General features: G+C 37.2%; 1 protein-coding gene across 1 annotated transcript in view; it reads right to left on the bottom strand.

Moving 5' to 3' along the window:
- LOC117420438 (atrial natriuretic peptide receptor 2-like) overlaps positions 1 to 20809 on the bottom strand; it is a 45831-nt gene that overhangs the window by 17820 nt on the left and 7202 nt on the right. Inside the window, exons 2-7 of the mRNA XM_059021988.1 lie at positions 12925 to 13031; positions 9984 to 10126; positions 8480 to 8612; positions 8181 to 8304; positions 5545 to 5649; positions 936 to 1038 (exon numbers count right to left, since the gene is read on the bottom strand). Coding sequence (XP_058877971.1) covers positions 936 to 1038; positions 5545 to 5649; positions 8181 to 8304; positions 8480 to 8612; positions 9984 to 10126; positions 12925 to 13031 — 715 coding nt within the window. The remainder of the gene's footprint in view (positions 1 to 935; positions 1039 to 5544; positions 5650 to 8180; positions 8305 to 8479; positions 8613 to 9983; positions 10127 to 12924; positions 13032 to 20809) is intronic.

Here is a 20809-nt window from a genome sequence, read left to right as displayed (position 1 = left end):
GTAGGGTTGAAAATTAGCTCACTGTGTGATCAAGGTAGGTTGCTGTTCCTAGTCAACATAATAGCATTTCATTTAAATACAATATTAAAAATAAGACCCCATTGTGTACCTTGTCAGTTTCAAAAATATGCAACAATAACATGATAGTTACAAGTGTTTCGTAATCCAATCCAGATGATTGTTAAAAGGGTCAATAATAAAGTGCAGTGCTCCCTCGTTATAATGTGATAGTTTGGAGCAATAATTAAGAGGCGGCATTGTAATCAGAATTCAAGTGAAATTGCTTTATGTGCAAAATAAGAGAACCAGTTTCACGCTATCAAGGGTTGACAGGGTAGCATCACTGGCAAGGCTGTTACTACCAGGAAGCGAGAGTCAGAGACACAACTTGTCTGAAGCGGTTTTGCTCATTTAAATAATAAATAAAACAAAACAAACAAGCACAATGGCCAAAACATACAGTTTAAATACAAATAATATAAACTTGATTGCTGCATTGATCAAATAAACATTTGTATCAAATGAATAAATTGAGCAGCAGATATTCTTTCAAAGCATTAAAGGAACAGTCTTTGAGAGTTATTCTGAATTATTTGAACTAGCAACTGTGCAACTGATTGACTGATTGCCGATTGCTGAAAAAATGTGAAATGCAAAAAAAAAAATGCTATAAAGTGGAAAAACTATGTTATGCCCACTCGTCATGAAATACTGAAAGAATTCCCTCGTCCCTTCTATATGTCTAATTTACAATGGTCTTTTGTACAATGGTCTTTTTGACCTTTAGGTTCAAGTTCTGTTAAACAGGCTTAATAAGCATGTGTTTGTGATTAATGCAGTTGCAGTTTGGGTCAATAAATAGCACAAATGGGAAACAACATGGGAATAATACAGAGTTAAAGAGCAGAGGTATTTAGATTAGAATGAGCCTTTACCTATAGCAGGTAAGACAGTGGTCTTGGCCTCCAGAGCAACCTGCATCTTCCCTACCCTGATATGAGCAATCAGGGAAGTCACCCCTACATGAACCAGGACCACCTGGCAAGACAGAAAAAAGGAACTTGGTGAGATGGCAGCCCCTAATACAGTTTTGCTAACTTACGCCAGTTGCTGGCAAAGCAACCCAAAAGATGGCTTCTGATAGCTGTTATGTACGTGTACTTATAAAACCGTTTTTAGTTATTTTGTTTAATGTTTGTAATAGGTATACCACCATAAAACAATGGTGTAAACACTACTCAAATATTACTTATTAGATTATGGAAGAAACCCAGATATATTTTAAGCCTTCATGCTTTTTCTTTTGACTTTTTTTTGCTACAAACCTATAATCAAATGTAACTCAACCTTTAATTTATGTATTTATTTGTTTATTTATTTATTTGTTTTGTAAAATGACTGTCTACAAGCAGTGTCTACAAATAATTGTTTGGAAACTTCATTTATTGACAATGGCGGCGTTTACATGCACAAGTCATGACAGTTTTCCTCACGACTGTTTGCTGTACTTTTCAGGAAATGCGAGAGGCCCATCTTGCTCATTTGGTTGTTAGTAGCTTATTGATCCCAGAATCTCATCAAGCAGCTTCTTGAAGGATCCCAGGGTGTAAAAAAGTGCCTCCTATTTTCTGTTCTGAATGCCCCTTTATTTAATCTCCATTTGTGACCCCTGGTCCTTGTTTCTTTTTTCAGGTTGAAAAAATCCCCTGGGTCGACATTGTCAATACCTTTTTAGAATTTTGAATGCTTGAATCAGATCACCGCATAGTCTTCTTTGTTCAAGACAGATTCAGTTCTTTGAGCCTGTCTGCATATGACATGCTCTTCTTTGCACTCTTTCTAGATCAGCAATATCCTTTTTGCAACGAGGTGACTAGAACTGAACACAATTTTCTAGGTGAGGTCTTACTATTGCATTGTAAAATTTTAACATTACTTCCCTTGATTTAAATTCAGCACTTTTCACAATATATCCGAGCATTTTGTTAGCCTTTTTTATAGCTTCCCCACTATAGCTTCAGCCATCAATTCCTTCGTTTTCTATAAGGTAGGAGAGGTTTCATCTTGAAGCTAGCCACAGTGCTTCGGCAGAAACATTTCAATCAGAAAACTGCAAAGCTGCAGGCTGCTGCAGCAGCTCAACCTGGATTCTGTGCTGCGAATGACACACACACAAGATAAATCATATGTTACTTTCGTTTTAGATTAAGAACTACTTTTGGTTTTACAGTTTTGTATGCATATATACCTGTTTACACACTAGTTTCTTTTGAAATGTTCATTTTATTACAGTTTTTCATTTTTTGAAGTGTGCTTTATATGTGGTAAGTTAGAAAATAAACCCTTTTATGTTTAATTGTTCATTTAAATACAGCGTTTCGACTGTGCAGATGTTTGATATGATGTGCTTGAATAAAACTTTTGAGTTGTATCTGATAGTTTGTCTTTCATTTTAATATTGACGGTGTTTAAAATGTACCGACGGTTGTAGGTATGAGTATAACCGCGGCGGTTCTACTGTTGAAGTCGTCCATAAATGTACAGTGTGTGTGTGTGTGTGTGTGTGTTGGTGGGGTGTCTATGTTTTGTACGGCCTTTCTGCTGGAGATTACGTGAGATTAAGTCAGAAGAACGGGATCTTGACTGCTGAAACCTTGTGAGCCACAAGTACGATTCCTGCTCCAGTTTACATGGATTTCTACACATATATTTATCTTGAGAACGCGATTGACCCTGCCCTTAAAGTCACGCTGCCAAAAGGACGTTCTTTTGCTTTTTTACGATGTATTCGCGTGACAACGTCACACAGTCATGACTATAGAGTCGATTTTCAAGTGCATGTAAACCAAGCCAATGATAACATATATGCACCAAACCCAAAGTTCCAGTCCACATGCCCTTATACAACCGGTGTTATTATAGACCCTATCATACAAATCTCCCTTTATGAGATCAATGGGCTTAGTGGCCACTGCATATGTATTATCAATATGTGAGGTTGATTTGATCAACCTATACCCCAACAGGATAAATCACAGCTGTATTTGAGATCATTTTAAAGCACTGGAGAATCACCCTGTATTGCATCAAATCATCTGTCCAAGTGGATTGCCTGTTGCTGTAAAATGCTAAAATCAACCTTTGAAATTACATCATAGCAGTCTCTCCTTGAAATAAATGTAAGTTCTAGACACATAACAGCAGCATGGGAAAGATTATGTTTCCAAGCCAGACAGACAACTTTTCAGCTTGGAAACAAACAAAATTAGAATCTAACGAGTGATAGCAACCTAGCAACCACACAGTCATGCACACGCATTTGTGTTTTAAAGAAAAACAGCTTGATCCAATCAATCTATTTTGCTTGCCAAAATAGACAATTCATTACGTTATACTCAAAGTAATGACATAATTTTAGTTTGGAAAAACAGTCGAAGTTAAAGAATCACTGAGGTAAAACATTATTTACCATAGACGTCCGGACGAACTGTCCTTCCTTCATCAATACGTGAATAACAACACAATGGGGAAAAACACACAATAGATATGATATACAAAGTCAGAACTCTAAAAATCAGTTGATTTCAGGAATAATAGAGACGAGAGCCAATAAAATTCAATATTTGTAGAATTTAGACTTTTATCCAACAATGTTATCAATACAGTAAGCTCAAAAATATACCAAAAATATTAGTATAAAAATTGTCTGATAACACAAGTTATAGATACATCAAATTGGTCAATGTTGAGGACTCTGAAACTATTAATCTAGTTGAGGAATATATCAACCTCTGTGCTTCAATGCATTAAGAGATATTCTTTTGTAAAGGTTTCCAACTCAAGAGCCTTGGTGTTTGCACAGTAATCTTTTGTAAACTGATCAAATATTTTTAGAAATGTAATTTGGCCCTTAATTTAGCTACATTTTTCTTTTCAGTGTGCAACCTTTTTTTTTTATAACACCTACTTTTACACCATCTTGTTGTTATCCACATGATGTTGTTAGAAAATATGTAGACAGCTCCTATATACAACTCTAAATAAAATATGAAGTGTTTTAAATGATTTTAATGTCATAAGCAAAAATGCCATTACATAATATATTGAAGTATTGCTGCCATGTATTAGATAATAAGAGAACATGTGAAAAATATTGCAAAGGAGGGTGTTAATTATTCAAACTACAGTATTTAGATACTCCTACAAATGGATAAAACACATGCAATGTTTGTGTGCTTGTACAGGGGTTGAGAACCTCCACTGACATCTTGATGAATCTAAATCACTGTAGTGAATACAGTGCTATCTACAAGACCTTTACAAAGACTCTCAAGTGGAACCTTTCTTGGGATGCTCATTCCATCCCATTTTTTCCCCCAGAGCATCTATTGACAGAATCGTAGAATATAACTGTGTTCCACCATCAGATGTTCTTATGTCAATCATGTGGCCAATATCATTATGGCCTGAAGTTACAGCCATGTCTCTGAAAGGGTCATTTTTTTTAAAATAACACTGGAACGGAACTTAAGTAAGAAAATCTAAGCTACAGCTGTGTACCAAATATTGAGACAGTCCCATACAGAAAATAAATATACAATAAATATATTTCAGAAATATATGTTAAAACATATATTTAAAAATAAAAAATGGCCGCACAAATATATTGAAATACATTGTAAAGATTCATAATTGTTAAAATATATGCCTACATATAGTATGAAATATAAGGGAACATATTTCAAAGTATGCTTCCATATACTTTGAAATATGTTGCAAATACGACAAAACAACAAGATATGCCATAAACATGTATTCAGCAACTGTGAATCTATAATAACAGAACACATAAAATATATTGCACTATACAGCATATATTTAGGAAAGAGATGACGATATATTACATGTATTTAAAATATATTTGTATTGCTTTGACATATACTGCAATATATATTTTTTCTATATGGGGTACCTCAAAATGTACTGTCTATATTATTATTATTTATTTCTTAGCAGATGCCCTTATCCAGGGTGACTTACAATTGTTACAAGTTATCACATTATTTTTACATGCAATTACATTATTTTTTTACACAATTACCCATTTCTACAGTTTTTTACTGGAGCAATCTAGGTAAAGTACCTTGCTCAAGGATACAGCAGCAGTGTTCCCCACCTGGGATTGAACCCACGACCCTCCGGTCAAGAGTCCAGAGCCCTAACCACTACTCCACACTGCTGCCCTTCCATATATGCACTGTATCTGTCATATAGCAGATATGTTAGGTCAGAGGTCAATGTCATGGTCAACAACACACAAAATTTGAAGTTACTATCTCAAATAGTTCCTGAGATTTAAGGATTTGACCCTGTGGCAGGTGCAGCATTGCTAAAAATGTCACATGGTTGCCATCATAGTCACATGTAGTTTTCATAATTCTGAAAAAATTAAGTTGCCAGCTTATATGGCAAGCACCTTATACAGAGATGCTTAATTAAAAATGTTAAAAAAGTACCAAATCAGAGTGAATGCAACTAGTATACCTTTGCAGTCCAGTTCCTTTGAGTCATTTTTCCAGCTGTAGAGAGGGTGTGGGTAAATATCCGGCCATCATCTGGGATCCACGGCCCACATATTCCACCTTTATTCTTCATAGAAACAACAAAGATGGAGACAATTCAAATGACATATTCACGCTTAAACTGAGTGCCATAAAAAAAATGTAGTCAACAATTTCGAAGTTCATAGCTAATATTTTTTCATACCATTGGTCCTTCCGATAAAACTTGTTTGTTTATAAAGATTCACTCATCTCTCAGATGGGCGCATTTATTCCATTAATAAAATGTGGAGTCAATGCTAATATATTGTTTTACTTATTTATGACATGGTGAAAGAAAAACTTAACATTAAAATTGGATTGGATGGAAAGAAGCACTTGAAAGAAATACTAAATCCACAACAGTTTCGCCTAAGGAGAAACATGGTCTGAAATATCTATTTCACAGTTATCACTAATATATTCTTGTTGCTTAAGATCACTTTGCATAACATTTTGTGTATCAGTCATTACATACTGGTGACTCTCTGAAAATCTGATGTGTAAAGCACCCCGAGGCCTCAGAAGGGCTCTCAAAATGTCTTCTCTGATATTTCAGCTGGTGGAGTGTAACAATGAAGTTGTCCCCCTGCGACATTCTGCCCTTAGCAGATGTAAGAAATATATGGGTAGGAAATACCACATAAAAACGAGTACTGGTTAAACTCTGTTGTACCGGCTTAACTTAGAGAGGATACATGTTTGAGAACCATTTTGAAGCCACAAGGGTGTTTTAAACTTCTGAGAGTCAAAGACAATAAAAAATTATATTCTATTATAAAATTGAACATGATGGGGAGACAGATGCTTTTTAATACAGTAGTTTCAGTGGAAATGATTTTTTTTAAAAAAAGGTAAAAAAAAACATCTTCAAACACCCTTCTTCTCCTTTTTTGATATGTTGTGAAACCCAAAAGAACAAAACCACAATACAATTATTTTACTTATGCCCATAAAAATTGGTATTTTAAAGAATTGTTCTACTATGTTAAGGAATGTAAAAGTATAAAACAATGCAACATATTACCTTTGATCCCTAACTGAAGCATAGTTTAAATTGAAAAGGGCTTTCAGTTGCGTAGTGCATTCAAAGCAAAGATACTACCATGAAGACCAAAGAGCTTTCAAAACAACTCTGGGATAAAGTTGTGGAAAGGCACAGATCAGGGGAGGGGTATAAAAATATTTCAAAGGCACTGAATATCCCTTGGAGCACAGTCAAGTCGATCATTAAGAAGTGGAAGGTATACGGCACCACCCAGAATCTGCTTAGAGCAGGCCATCCTACCAAACTGAGCAGCCGGGTAAGAAGGGCATTGGTCAGAGTAGCCAGCAAAAGGCCAATGACAACTCTGAAATACCTACAGCGTTCCATGGCTGAGATGGAAGAAACTGTTCACAGCTCATGTACTCCACAAATCTGGCCTGTATGGAATAGTGGCAAAAAGGAAGCCATTTCTGAAAAAAGCCCATGTAAAACCCTGCAAAAAGGCATGTTGGAGACTCTGAAAAGATGTGGCAAAAGATTCTGTGGTCTGATTAAACAAAAATTGAACTATTTGGCCTAAATGCAAAGCGTTATGTCTGGCGCAAACCCAACACTGCACATCACCCAGGTAACACCATCCCTACTGTGAAGCATGGTGGTGGCAGCATCATGCTATGGGGATGCTTTTCATCGGCAGGGACTGGGAAGCTTGTCAGGGTAGAGGGCAAAATGGATGGAGCTAAATACAGACAAGTCCTTGAGACTGGGACGGAGATTCACCTTTCAGCAGGACAATGACCCCAACCACACAGCCAAAGCGCACAGGAGTGGCTTAAAAACAAGAAAGTGAATGTACTAGAGTGGCCCAGTCAAAGTCCTGACTTGAATCCAGTTGAGCATCTGTGGCAAGACTTAAAGATTGCTGTCCACCAACGATCCCCATCCAACTTGACAGAGCTTGAACAATTTTGCCAAGAAGAATGGGCGAATATTGCACGATACAGATGTGCAAACCTGGCAGAGACTTACTCCAAAAGACTCACAGCTGTAATTCCTGCCAAAGGTGGTTCTACCAAGTATTGATTCAGGGGGGTGAATACTTATCTAACCAAGACATTTCAGTTTTTTTATTTTTCATTAACTGTTGTTTCACAATAAAAATTATCTTGCCTTTTCAAAGTGTTGAGTAGGTTGTGTAAATTAAAGGAAAAAAATCCCATTTAAATGCATCAAGATTTCAGGTTGTAACACAACAAATTGTGAAAACGTCCAAGTGGGGTGAATACTTACTGTAAATATGATGGCGGAGCCATGTTTTATTATTGTTTTGTATGTTTTTCGCAGTGTGGGGCTTCCCATTCATATTAAAAACCTTGTGCAGAAGGTGACCATCTCCTGAGTTAATTAATTGTTTAATTGTTGCTAATTGGGAGATGGCCACCTGCATATAAGCCTGCAGCTCTCTGCACTTTTATTTTATTTGTTTTTGGTTATTTAAATTGTTTTATTTTCTACATCAGGCCTGACGTCACCACGTCAGCCATCCTGTCACAGGGCCACAGTTTTAAAAAAAAAAAAAAGATATTTCTTACCATGAACCCCAGTGGACAGGAATGTATGTTTGCATGATGAACACAGCAGTTCTGTCCATTTGCGTCTTTCCAATTTGGAGGACAGTCTTGCTCTTCACAAAACTTTTTTGCAGCTGCTGCATTACTGGCAACAAAAAGATAGGCTCAACCTTTCAATCAGACGCAATCATTTGTTACCGAATTCATAACTCAAAGAAGGTTGTGTTTTTGTGAACATAAACAAAGCATCCTGTGTGTAATACCGCCCCCACCCCACCCCACCCCCCACATACACACACACCTTCACGCCGATTCAATACCTATGGGAGAAGATTCCATGTTCTACTGCCCACTGATAGAACTCATCAGATGTGGTTACTGCATAGGTGACGTTGAATTCTTCTCCACTCACAATTTTCTCTGGTGGTCTGTTTACCCAAGCCATCTCCAGACCTCAAACAGAAGACATCACTGTTCCTTAGAATATGCTGTTAATTATACCGTGACATATAGATAGCTGCTGGTAAGCAGCTTTAACAGCCACTGAATTATTACTTACAATCTAATTGGTCACCCATTCATCCTACAAGTGCACTGTTATGCCCTATTAGATTAAGATATTATGGCACATCCTTGCAGTCGACAATGCTGTATAATTTCCATTACCAGGTTTGTGAGTAGGACAAAGTTCACTGTGAAACAGCATTGGGCTCATAAGTGCATTGTCGTCTAAAGTATATGCCGGTGTGATGGCCTTTATTATTTAAAATGATAGCAACAACATTGGAAGCATTGGTTATATTGGAATGAAAAGTGCTTTCTTTGTAACTTCCCCAAAAGGAAACTACCAAAACAAATTGAGGCTGCTGCTAAGAAAGCAGACAAGTTAAATATATGTAAAGCCAAACACCTTTTGCTATTACTTCAAAGCAAAAACTGAAAATAAGCATAGTTGATTGTATTAGGAGTTTCCCAATAACCTGGCAATATGAACATTAAATAACAGAGGACGCATTGATACAAACGATGTAGTGGAACCCAAAGAAAGTACTAGTATTGCATTGATGTTCAAAATGAAAACAAGCAAATTAAAAATCAATTAGTACAGCACTGTACTATACAGTACATGTAAGACAAATTGTAACAATAAAAAGATAAGAAAGCAAGAAAGCACACAGATTGCAGTGTTCTATAGGAAGACTGTTTTCAGGGCAATTTCATACACATTATACATTTATTACACTGAACAATTTCCCTTCATATTTAGCTTTCCCTTCTTGGATAATTCCACTTTTGGAAATGCAACATATACAATATAATGTATGAGTTCATATATATTAGAACATGTTTAAAATAATAATTATGTTGTGCAATATTTACTGGAAAATAAACAATATATAGAATGTGAATACATATATAATATAAAGTGGTCGTTTATATTGTTCTTCATTTTATTCTATGCTGTACAATAAAAAATATGCTTTGTTGTTTATAATAGAATACTTTGCGGTAACCATGCACATAAACGGTTTATACATATGTTGTATGATTTAATAAAATATAATTTATGTTAAGATATAATATCTACAAAACAATATTCAATAGATTTCCCTAACGATCAATTCACATTATTTATCTTTTCCTCGTTCACTATTTAACATTTATCTTAAATGTATAGGGCTACGCAATTATAATTATAATTCATTAATTATTTTAATTTGTTATTAAATTATTATTATTATTATTATTATTATTATTATTATTATTATTATTATTATTATTATTATTGCAAAGACAAAGTTAATATAAGATAAAGGGGCTTACCTCCACAGTCTATCATGTTAAATTCATCCGGTTTTTCTAATGGCCAGCAGTCATACTCGCTATTATCTAAATCATGCCATCCAAAAACAGCTCTTAGCAAAAGTGTCTGACAAAGATAAGAGAAAAAAAGTGTTTTAAATGCACTTAAATAATCCAAGGTAATTTACAGACAATATGCTCTTACATATGTGAAGTAAAAGACACATTATTTATAACGTAACAATAAAAACTATAGCCTATTTAAAAAGCTTCTACTATTGTTTTATTCTTAATCTTTTTTTTCTACTGTTCGTACAACCATTCCATAACTAGAACAATTGAGAAAGAAGTGGAGGCAAATGTATTTTTGCATGCACTTACCAGCAGAAACAGTCGATCACACTTCAGGAGTACCATATTTTAACTTGCCGTTGAGAGTAAAACCTCGATGTGTGCTTTGTTGGTTTTTTTTTTGTTTTTTTTCAGAGAGTATGTTTACTCCGTTGTTCTGATTGACTAAAAAGTGGGACCAAATGTTAGAGCGCGCGTCATCTCGGGAGCTAAAATGCACAGTTACCATCAGTACAGTGACGAAAAAGCAACTGTTAATCTATCTGCATAGCTTTTTCTGATTTCGTAAACTAATCTAGCGATATGTGTAAAGGTACAGTTAATAGAAACTGAGCATGGGTTGTACATGTATAGATTAGGAAAAGTATTGAAGCCACCTTTGACGAAGAAGGAAAGGACAAATAAGACACAAGACATTCCAGTTTTCTTTGCCTTTTGATGCTTCCTGTAGAATACTGAGGGACACTATAATAATAATAATAATAATAATAATAATAATAATAATAATAATAATAATAATAATAATAATAATAATGTTTGTTTTGTTTGTTTGTTTGTTTGTTTTTAGTAAAATGAAACTATAAAACCCATAGGACAATTATAATAGAAGCATCCTCCTTGAAGCTTGAGGTGTAGGTTCCAATCTGTCCTGGGCTATTCTATTGTGTGAAGGCAGGCTCTGTAAACCATTATGACTGCTGCCCAATGACTTCCCCTATTGGCACCTTCGAACTGGTATGTTTTTATTCTGGTCTGTTTCTCTTGCATGCTTAAGGGACAGCTGAGACCAAATCATCAATAAACGAAATTACAAAATAAAGGTACATCTTATTTGTACACTTACAGTAGCCTGCGATTGAAATAAGTTTAAAGACAATAGATTGTGTGGACTGGTATCACAGCATGACGGGTAATGTAACACTTATCCTTTTACAGGACACAACATTGGGTACTAGTTTGGGTACTGTAGTCTGAATGGTAGCGTATACCAATGCTTTTCCAAATTCCAGGAGGTGCACAACAAGACAATACTGTTCCAGTATTTGTTGTAATGTTCCATAGTTAATGTTGTATGTATTTGTAATATACGTTGATACAAATTACTTACATGTTTTTTACTTACAGGTACTAATGAAGTAGAGAGTGGACCTTCCTGGTTAAACAAAAAAGTTTGCCAACCTTACTGATATGTATACTCAATTGCTTATGATATAAAATAAATAAATATACACATAAAGCACCTATTGTTCAAAATAAAAATGATATCATGGTAAAATAAAAAAGAGAGAGAGAGAAAATCATATTCCAATACTTGTTAAGTGTCAGCTTTCATCTAATTAAATCAGCCAGACACAGTTATATATTACACTGTGGGGGGCATATTATAAATAGGTGAGCGTGAGAGACAGTTTATTTATCTATGTATGTATTTATTTGGAGTGGTGATTGTGGTCCAGTGTTGGAGGCTGTGTGGTCCAGTGATTAAAGAAAAGGGCTTGTATCTAGGAGGTCCCCAGTTCAAATCCCACCTCAGCTACTGACTCATTGTGTGACCCTGAGCAAGTCACTTAACCTCCTTGTGCTCTGTCTGTTGGGTGAGACGTAGTTGTAAGTGACTCTGCAGCCGATGCATAGTCCACACACCCTAGTCTCTGTAAGTCGCCTTGGATAAAGGCGTCTGCTAAATAAACAAATAATAATAATAACATGATCATTTTGAAATAAAAGGCTGCTGGAGCGCCATCTGCTGGTAACTCATTACACGGTTTATTTTTATTTTTTAAGCATTTCAGTTTATGTAACCTTATATTAAGCGTACTTTAACAGTATTGTTCATTTTTCATTTAATAAAAAGTTCAGCTGTGCCAGAATTAAAGTGAACAACATACACTGCTGATTAAAAGCAATATTTCCCTGTGCTTCCCAGTGGCACAGTGCTTCATCCATGGGTTTCAGTAAACAATGCTTCACCATGTATTATTTGTTTATTTAGCAGACACCTTTATCCAAGGTGACTTACAGAGACAAGGGTGTGTGAACTATGCATCAGCTGCAGAGTCACTTACAATTACGTCTCACCCGAAGCGCTTCAGTAGTGGAGCCCCTGAGAGTACTGTCACTGATTCGTGGAACCTCAAGTCTGTACTGGTCAGCTGCTGCTCAACACAGTTTCGACACTGTGAAAAACCTGATCGTAAACAGCCCAGCACTTACCTTGTTTGACCCTGAACTACCTACTATTTTAACAACTGATGCCTCGGACTATGGGCTTGGAGCTGTACTTACCCAACACCACACAGGCAACATTGAAAAGATTGTTGCATTTGCTTCACGAACACTTACTGAAACCGAACGCAAGTATTCTACTGCCGAAACAGAAGCACTGGCGTGTGGGCTACTTAGAAATGGAGAACATACCTTTGGGGACGAAAATTCACATTTCGTACCAAAAACAGTCTATTGACAACACTGGTCACAATGAAAGGACTGGGAAGAGCAGGTATGCGCTTTGCCAGATGGTCAGCAAGATTACTGTAATTCACATATGATATCGAGTACAAACTGGGAGCTGAAAACGTGACAGCTGATTGATTGTCTCATCTACCCTTACCTGCATCTGATGTTCTGAATGAGGATGACGTAGAAGTCGTTGTGCTTACTATAGCTACACTCGCTGCAGTTACAGAGGAGGAGTTTAAAGCTGCTTGTCTTGCTTGTCTGATACAAACACAACTGCGTGAGTTGCTAACTACCAGATGGCCGAAAAATGCCACAAGCTAAACTTATTCAACTTGCATACAGTACTTATCAGGGGATTGGTAGAACAAAACAACGACTGCGTGCCCTACAGTGCCTTGCATAAGTATTCACCCCCCTTGGACTTTTCCACATTTTGTAGTGTTACAACCTGGAATTAAAATGGATTTAATTGGGATTTTTACCATTTGATTTACAAAACATACTTAACACTTTGAAGGTGCAATTTTTTTTTTACTGTGACACAAAAGTTAATTAAACAAAAAAAAGACATTTGTTGGTTGCATAAGTATTCACCCCCTGAGTCAATACTTGGTAGAAGCACCTTTGGCAGCAATTACAGCTGTGAGTCTTTTTGGGTAAGTCTCTACCAACTTTGCACATCTGGATCCTGCAATTTTTGTCCATTCTTCTTGGCAAAATTGCTCAAGCTCTGTCAAGTTGGATGGGGACCGTTGGTGAGCAGCAATTTTCAAGTCTTGCCACAGATTCTCAATCAGATTGAGGTCTGGGCTTTGACTGGGCCATTCTAAGACATTCAGGTTCTTGTTTTTAAACCACTCTAGTGTAGCTTTGGCTGTGTGTTTAGGGTCATTGCCCTGCTGGAAGGTGAACCTCCGCCCCAGTCCCAGGTCTCTTGCAGACTGAAACAGGTTTTCCTCTAGAATTTCCCTGTATTTGGCTCCATCCATCTTGCCCTCAATCCTGACCAGTTTCCCAGTTGCTGCCGATGAAAAGCATCCCTATAACATGATGCTGCCACCACCATGCTTCGCCGTGGGGATGGTGCTCTAAGGGAGTGATGAGCAGTGTTGGCTTTGCGCCACACATAGTGTTTTGCGCTAAGGCCAAAAAGTTCAATTTTGGTCTCATCAGACCAGAGATCCTTTTTCCACATGTTTGCTGTGTCTCCCACGTGCCTTTTGGCAAAATCCAAACATGATTTGATATGGGTTTTTTTCAGCAATGGCTTTCTTCTCGCCACTCTTCCATAAAGCCCAGCTTTGTGGAGCGTCCGGGTTATAGTTGTCCCATGGACTGTTTCTCCCATCTCAGCTGTGGATCTCTCCAGCTCCTTCAGAGTTACCATTGGCCTCTTGGTTGCTTCTCTGACTAATGCCCTCCTTACCTGGTCACTGAGTTTTGGTGGATGGCCTTCTCTAGGCAGAGTCGCGGTTGTGCCATATTCTTTCCATTTTTAAATAATGGATTTATCAGTGCCCCGGGGGATGTTCAAAGTTTGGGATATTTTTTTATAACCCAACCCTGATTGGTGCTTCTCCAGAACTTTATTCTGGACTTGTTTTGATAGCTGCTTGGTCTTCATGATGCTGTTTGTTTAGATATGCTCTCTAACAAACTGTGGAGCCTTCCAGAAACAGGTGTATGTAATCTGAGATCATGTGACACTTTAATTGCACACAGGTGGACTCCATTCAACTAATGATGTGACTTCTGAAGGCAATTGGTTGCACCAGAGCTTATTTAGGGGTGTCACAGCAAAGGGGGTGAATACTTATGCAATCAAGACTTTTCAGTTTTTTATTTGTAAATAATTTTGAAAAATATGTAGATTTTTTCCCCCACTTTGACATTATGGACTATTTTGTGTAGATCAGTGACAAAAAATCCTAATTAAATCCATTTTAATTCCAGGTTGTAACACTACAAAATGTGGAAAAGTCCAAGGGGGGTGAATACTTATGCAAGGCACTGTATACTGGTGGCCCGGGATGGATGCTCAAGTTGAAGCAGCTATCAAATCATTTGTTACGTGTCAGTTGCATGACAAGACAGCTGTGACACATGTGTTGCCGTTACAACCTGTGCCTTTCCCTAACTGGCGTGGGAAAAGCTTGCCATCGACATCGTGGGACCATTTGAAAAGGCTCCACTGGACTGTCACTTTGCCATCACCCTGATCGACTACTACAGCAAATGGCCAGAAGTTGCTTTCACTTCACAAGTCACTTCTGCTACAGTGATTACATTCCTGTCTACAGTCTTTAGCAGAGAAGGAAAACCGAAGGAACTGGTATCCAACAACAGATCTCAATTAACTTCACTCGAATTCGAAACTTTTCTGATAGAGAAATATCATGCACAGAAAGTATTCAGTGTACTATCCTCAAGTGAACGGAGAAATTGAATGCTGAAAGAGAACCTTCACACAGCTAATGTAGAAGGTAAAGCTTGGAAAACATTCACTACAGCGTTTCTGCAAAACTACAGAACTACTTGCCATGCCACAACACAGAGATCGCCTGCTGAACTACTGCTTGAAAGAGAAATGCATACAAAGCTACATATCCAGCAGTGTGGAGTAGTGGTTAGGGCTCTGGACTCCAGACCAGAGGGTCATGGGTTCAATCCCCAGTGGGGGACACTGCTGTTGTACCCTTGAGCAAGGTACTTTACCTAAAATTGCTCCAGTAAAAAAAAAAAAAAAACAACTGTATAAATGGGTAATTGTATGTAAAAAATAATGTGTAAAAAAATAATGTGATATCTTGTAACAATTGTAAGTCGCCCTGGATAAGGGCGTCTGCTAAGAAATAAATAATAATAATAATAATATTGTCGGTTTACAAATGCAGAAGTCTGTCGCCCTGTCTTCGCTGGATATGGCAGATACTGTGCAACAGAAACAACAAAAATACAAAAAGTACACAGACAAACGCAGGAGAGCCAAGGACAGGACCTTTGAATGTGGATTCTTCATGAGAGTTAGAAAACCTGGAATACTACAAAAAGGAGACTCAAAGTTTACAGTGCCTCTCAAGATCATTGAGAAAAAAGGACCATACACCTACAAACTGCCGGATGGATGAATTTGGAATGCTACTTATTTTCACCTGTTGGCCAAGGGATAAACAGAGATGTTCCAGATCACCTACCTGTTACTGATGATTTCGCCAGACCACTGCCAGTGCGAGATACACCAGTTGAGATCGCGTCTGACAGATGTGCTGCCACAGTCAGACTCCAGCCTGCCTGGACTAAAGACTATGTAATGTAAACGGGAAAAACAATTCTAGTCTTTGGTTAGTTTACTTGTGAGTTAATAATACCTGCTTAATAATTACTTGTTTACTTATGTACAAATTACGTAATGTTAGAATGCTAACATGATATAATTTCATTTGCTTTGTAGTTTACTGTAAACTGATAATGCAGTTTGTTTAAAAAAAAGGGAATATGTGGTGTTGTACCGCAAAAGGACAGTAGATGTCACTATGTATATATATATATACTACACAGGAAGTGTATACCACACAGAAAACATGTGTGACTGACCTCACCGTTCATGCTGCTTGCTGCTGTGTTGCTGAATAAAACCTGTTGGATTAAATTATGTTTCCTCTGTTCTCACAACAGTATTACATTTATTTAATAAGGGATTAGTGAAAAAATATAGGCGAAGTAAGCTTGCCTGTGATGTCCTTTACGTTTTTAATTAAGCACCCTGTAAAATAATATACAGTGCCTTGCGAAAGTATTCGGCCCCCTTGAACTTTGCGACCTTTTGCCACATTTCAGGCTTCAAACATAAAGATATGAAATGTAATTTTTTGTGAAGAATCAACAACAAGTGGGACACAATCATGAAGTGGAACGAAATTTATTGGATATTTCAAACTTTTTTAACAAATAAAAAACTGAAAAATTGGGCGTGCAAAATTATTCAGCCCCCTTAAGTTAATACTTTGTAGCGCCACCTTTTGCTGCGATTACAGCTGTAAGTCGCTTGGGGTATGTCTCTATCAGTTTTGCACATCGAGAGACTGAAATTTTTGCCCATTCCTCCTTGCAAAACAGCTCGAGCTCAGTGAGGTTGGATGGAGAGCATTTGTGAACAGCAGTTTTCAGTTCTTTCCACAGATTCTCGATTGGATTCAGGTCTGGACTTTGACTTGGCCATTCTAACACCTGGATATGTTTATTTGTGAACCATTCCATTGTAGATTTTGCTTTATGTTTTGGATCATTGTCTTGTTGGAAGACAAATCTCCGTCCCAGTCTCAGGTCTTTTGCAGACTCCATCAGGTTTTCTTCCAGAATGGTCCTGTATTTGGCTCCATCCATCTTCCCATCAATTTTAACCATCTTCCCTGTCCCTGCTGAAGAAAAGCAGGCCCAAACCATGATGCTGCCACCACCATGTTTGACAGTGGGGATGGTGTGTTCAGGGTGATGAGCTGTGTTGCCCATAACGTTTTGCATTGTTGCCAAAAAGTTCGATTTTGGTTTCATCTGACCAGAGCACCTTCTTCCACATGTTTGGTGTGTCTCCCAGGTGGCTTGTGGCAAACTGTAAACGACACTTTTTATGGATATCTTTAAGAAATGGCTTTCTTCTTGCCACTCTCCCATAAAGGCCAGATTTGTGCAGTATACGACTGATTGTTGTCCTATGGACAGAGTCTCCCACCTCAGCTGTAGATCTCTGCAGTTCATCCAGAGTGATCATGGGCCTCTTGGCTGCATCTCTGATCAGTCTTCTCCTTGTATGAGCTGAAAGTTTAGAGGGACGGCCAGGTCTTGGTAGATTTGCAGTGGTCTGATACTCCTTCCATTTCAATATTATCGCTTGCACAGTGCTCCTTGGGATGTTTAAAGCTTGGGAAATCTTTTTGTATCCAAATCCGGCTTTAAACTTCTCCACAACAGTATCTCGGACCTGCCTGGTGTGTTCCTTGTTCTTCATGATGCTCTCTGCGCTTTAAACGGACCTCTGAGACTATCACAGTGCAGGTGCATTTATACGGAGACTTGATTACACACAGGTGGATTCTATTTATCATCATTAGTCATTTAGGTCAACATTGGATCATTCAGAGATCCTCACTGAACTTCTGGAGAGAGTTTGCTGCACTGAAAGTAAAGGGGCTGAATAATTTTGCACGCCCAATTTTTCAGTTTTTTATTTGTTAAAAAAGTTTGAAATATCCAATAAATTTCGTTCCACTTCATGATTGTGTCCCACTTGTTGTTGATTCTTCACAAAAAATTACAGTTTCATATCTTTATGTTTGAAGCCTGAAATGTGGCAAAAGGTCGCAAAGTTCAAGGGGGCCGAATACTTTCGCAAGGCACTGTACATTGGTTGTGTATACATAATAGTTTTTAAAAATCACACACTATAACAAATGCCTTCATAATGCCTTCGTAGGGCAGCAGTGTGGAGTAGTGGTTAGGGCTCTGGACTCTTGACCGGAGGATCATGGGTTCAGTCCCAGGTGGGGGACACTGCTGCTGGACCCTTGAGCAAGGTACTTTACCTAGATTGCTCCAGTAAAAACCCAACTGTATAAATGAGTAATTGTGTGTAAAAAATAATGTAATTGTATGTAAAAATAATGTGATATCTTGTAACAATTGGATAAGGGCGTCTGTTAAGAAATAAATAATAATAATCAATACAAAAGTTCCATACAAAAACTGTAGGACTTACATGTCTTACCATGTTTCCCTAAGTGTTTTTTAAAGTTAGGCTGTCCTTGAACAATACTTTTGCACCTATGACAATGCCAGTGGCTTCTGTTTACTTTTGCAGATCGTTCCATTTCAGCACAATAACAGTGATGATGCACTTGTCTGTGAAAATAAACAAAACGTAATACTTATTTAAGGAACAGGTGTAGAAGAATATTACATTTATGAGAAAAAGTTAGTGAACATATTGAAAATACCCTACCTGCCGTAATGAAGTGAACTGATGAGTTGCGGTCTCTCCTGAGAATAGCGGTATCTAAAATGTTGTCATCTTCAACCCCCTTATATTTAACTGAAGCTCTTTACCTTTGATTGGTGGTCTTTCATCTGTGTCCTTTCTGGGCTGTGTCTAAATGTCTAGGTGCCAAGTAAATACCTGGTGCCTGCAGGAACCCATACATTCTATTGTAGTGATTAGCATAACAATAGCCTCAAACCAACATGCTTGCAAATGTGAGAAGTACTGAGAATATTTGTTGTTAGACATAGCCTATACACTTACATTAATGATGTTACTGTAAATTAAGTATGAGACAATGCAACAATTAGCCAAAAGGAAAATGAATAATAAAACTGTGAAAACAATATAATGTAACAGCAGCATGTGAGTGGTCCCTGGGGACCACTGAGCAGTACACAGTGAATGGCAACTGCTGCAGTGGTCCCGAGCCCATTAATATTAGATATAAACACTTGCATTAATTATATCACTGTACATTAAGTACATTAAGCTGTAACTAGTGTGTAATTGGTACTCTTATTCCCATTCCCGTAACAACATGAACCTATTTACAGCATAAAATGGCCAGTTTTACTTATTTTGTCAATTGTCAACATTTAGTTTATATGGGTTGTTCCTCATATGGTGTTTATTTGTTCTCTGTCTCTTGTTGGAATCATGCCCATCTCCTCTCTGAGCTCGCCTTCACAATTTATCTGTCATCATGCCCCTGGCAAATTCAAAGCAAGAAAAGTTCCAAAGATCTCCTTGACAGCTTTGGTGTAACAATTAAATTTTACAGTTCCTTTATTAATATTGTGACAATATGGTAACAGCCTGTTTAATCTTGTCTATGAACGTACATGTATGAAGCCTTGTAGTGACTTTTTTAAAAACAATACAGAACATATTAGGTTACGGGTAGGACAGTCATGGGGACAGGTTAATGGTTGCACTGGTGTGCCACATATTCTTGGAGGTTAGACATGATTCGGAGAGCTCTATTGATGCCAATGTGCTGCTTTAAACTTCTGAGTTAAAACATGTCACCTGGGGAGTCTTAACACCTAAAGAATATGTTAGTTCAGGAGCAGTTATGGGTGTGTGAAACATAGTTATTTAGCTAATGTATTCTTGTGGTTGTTTAAATTCACTTTAAATGATTTTCTGTTTCACATTCTGATTGTTAAGGATAATGCTGATATTAATAACCATTCTAAGTTGTTATTTAAGCAGTGCCCTTTTTAGTTATGTAGAATATATTCTAATTGAGTGTGATACTGTACATGTGAGAACATGTTGGTTCTTGTTAGATACAGATTCAGTTACTTAGAGTTTCTTAAAGGAGTGAATCTTTAGCATCAAACGTGTTTTACCCAGGGCGACTTACAGTTGTATACAAAATAAAATATATATCAAGAATTACAGTACAATTAAACATATTTTACGTGTTGACAAATAAACACATTTTATACCCCCTATGTGGGTAAATGTCTATGAGTTGTTTTTTATGCTATGTCATTGTGACACTACAATGCAAATATGCTCTGTTGCTCAGCATACTATGTGGTATTTTAAACACAGTGTCTGTCCATAAAATCCGTAGCTCATGGTTTTTGCTGACATATCCTCTAATCTGTTGGCTCATGGTTACTCAAGGCGTATGGTGATAAAGGCAACACTCCTTTTTTTATCTGAAGTTATTAAATACATTTCTTCAAATTTAAGTTTGTTAGTAAAATAACTGCTGTCTAATATTTTAAACCTTTGTAACTGTATCTATGACATATTATGTCAAATATTAACTCTCAACTGGCAGCAACATGGTGCATTACCATTAACAATGAAAAAAGACATCCATTAAGTAATACTTTATATTAATAATGTGTAGTAACCTGCCAACATTGAACAGAAAATAACAAAAAGGTTATTATCTGTAATTAAGCATCTTGAGGTCCAGTGGTTAAAGAAAAGGGCTTGTAACCAGGAGGTCCCTGGTTCAAATCCCACCTCAACCACTGAC

Source organism: Acipenser ruthenus, chromosome 1, assembly GCF_902713425.1.
Source record: "Acipenser ruthenus chromosome 1, fAciRut3.2 maternal haplotype, whole genome shotgun sequence".
NCBI classification, from domain to species: Eukaryota; Metazoa; Chordata; class Actinopteri; order Acipenseriformes; family Acipenseridae; genus Acipenser; species Acipenser ruthenus.
This window is presented reverse-complemented; position numbering and strand designations above follow the sequence as displayed.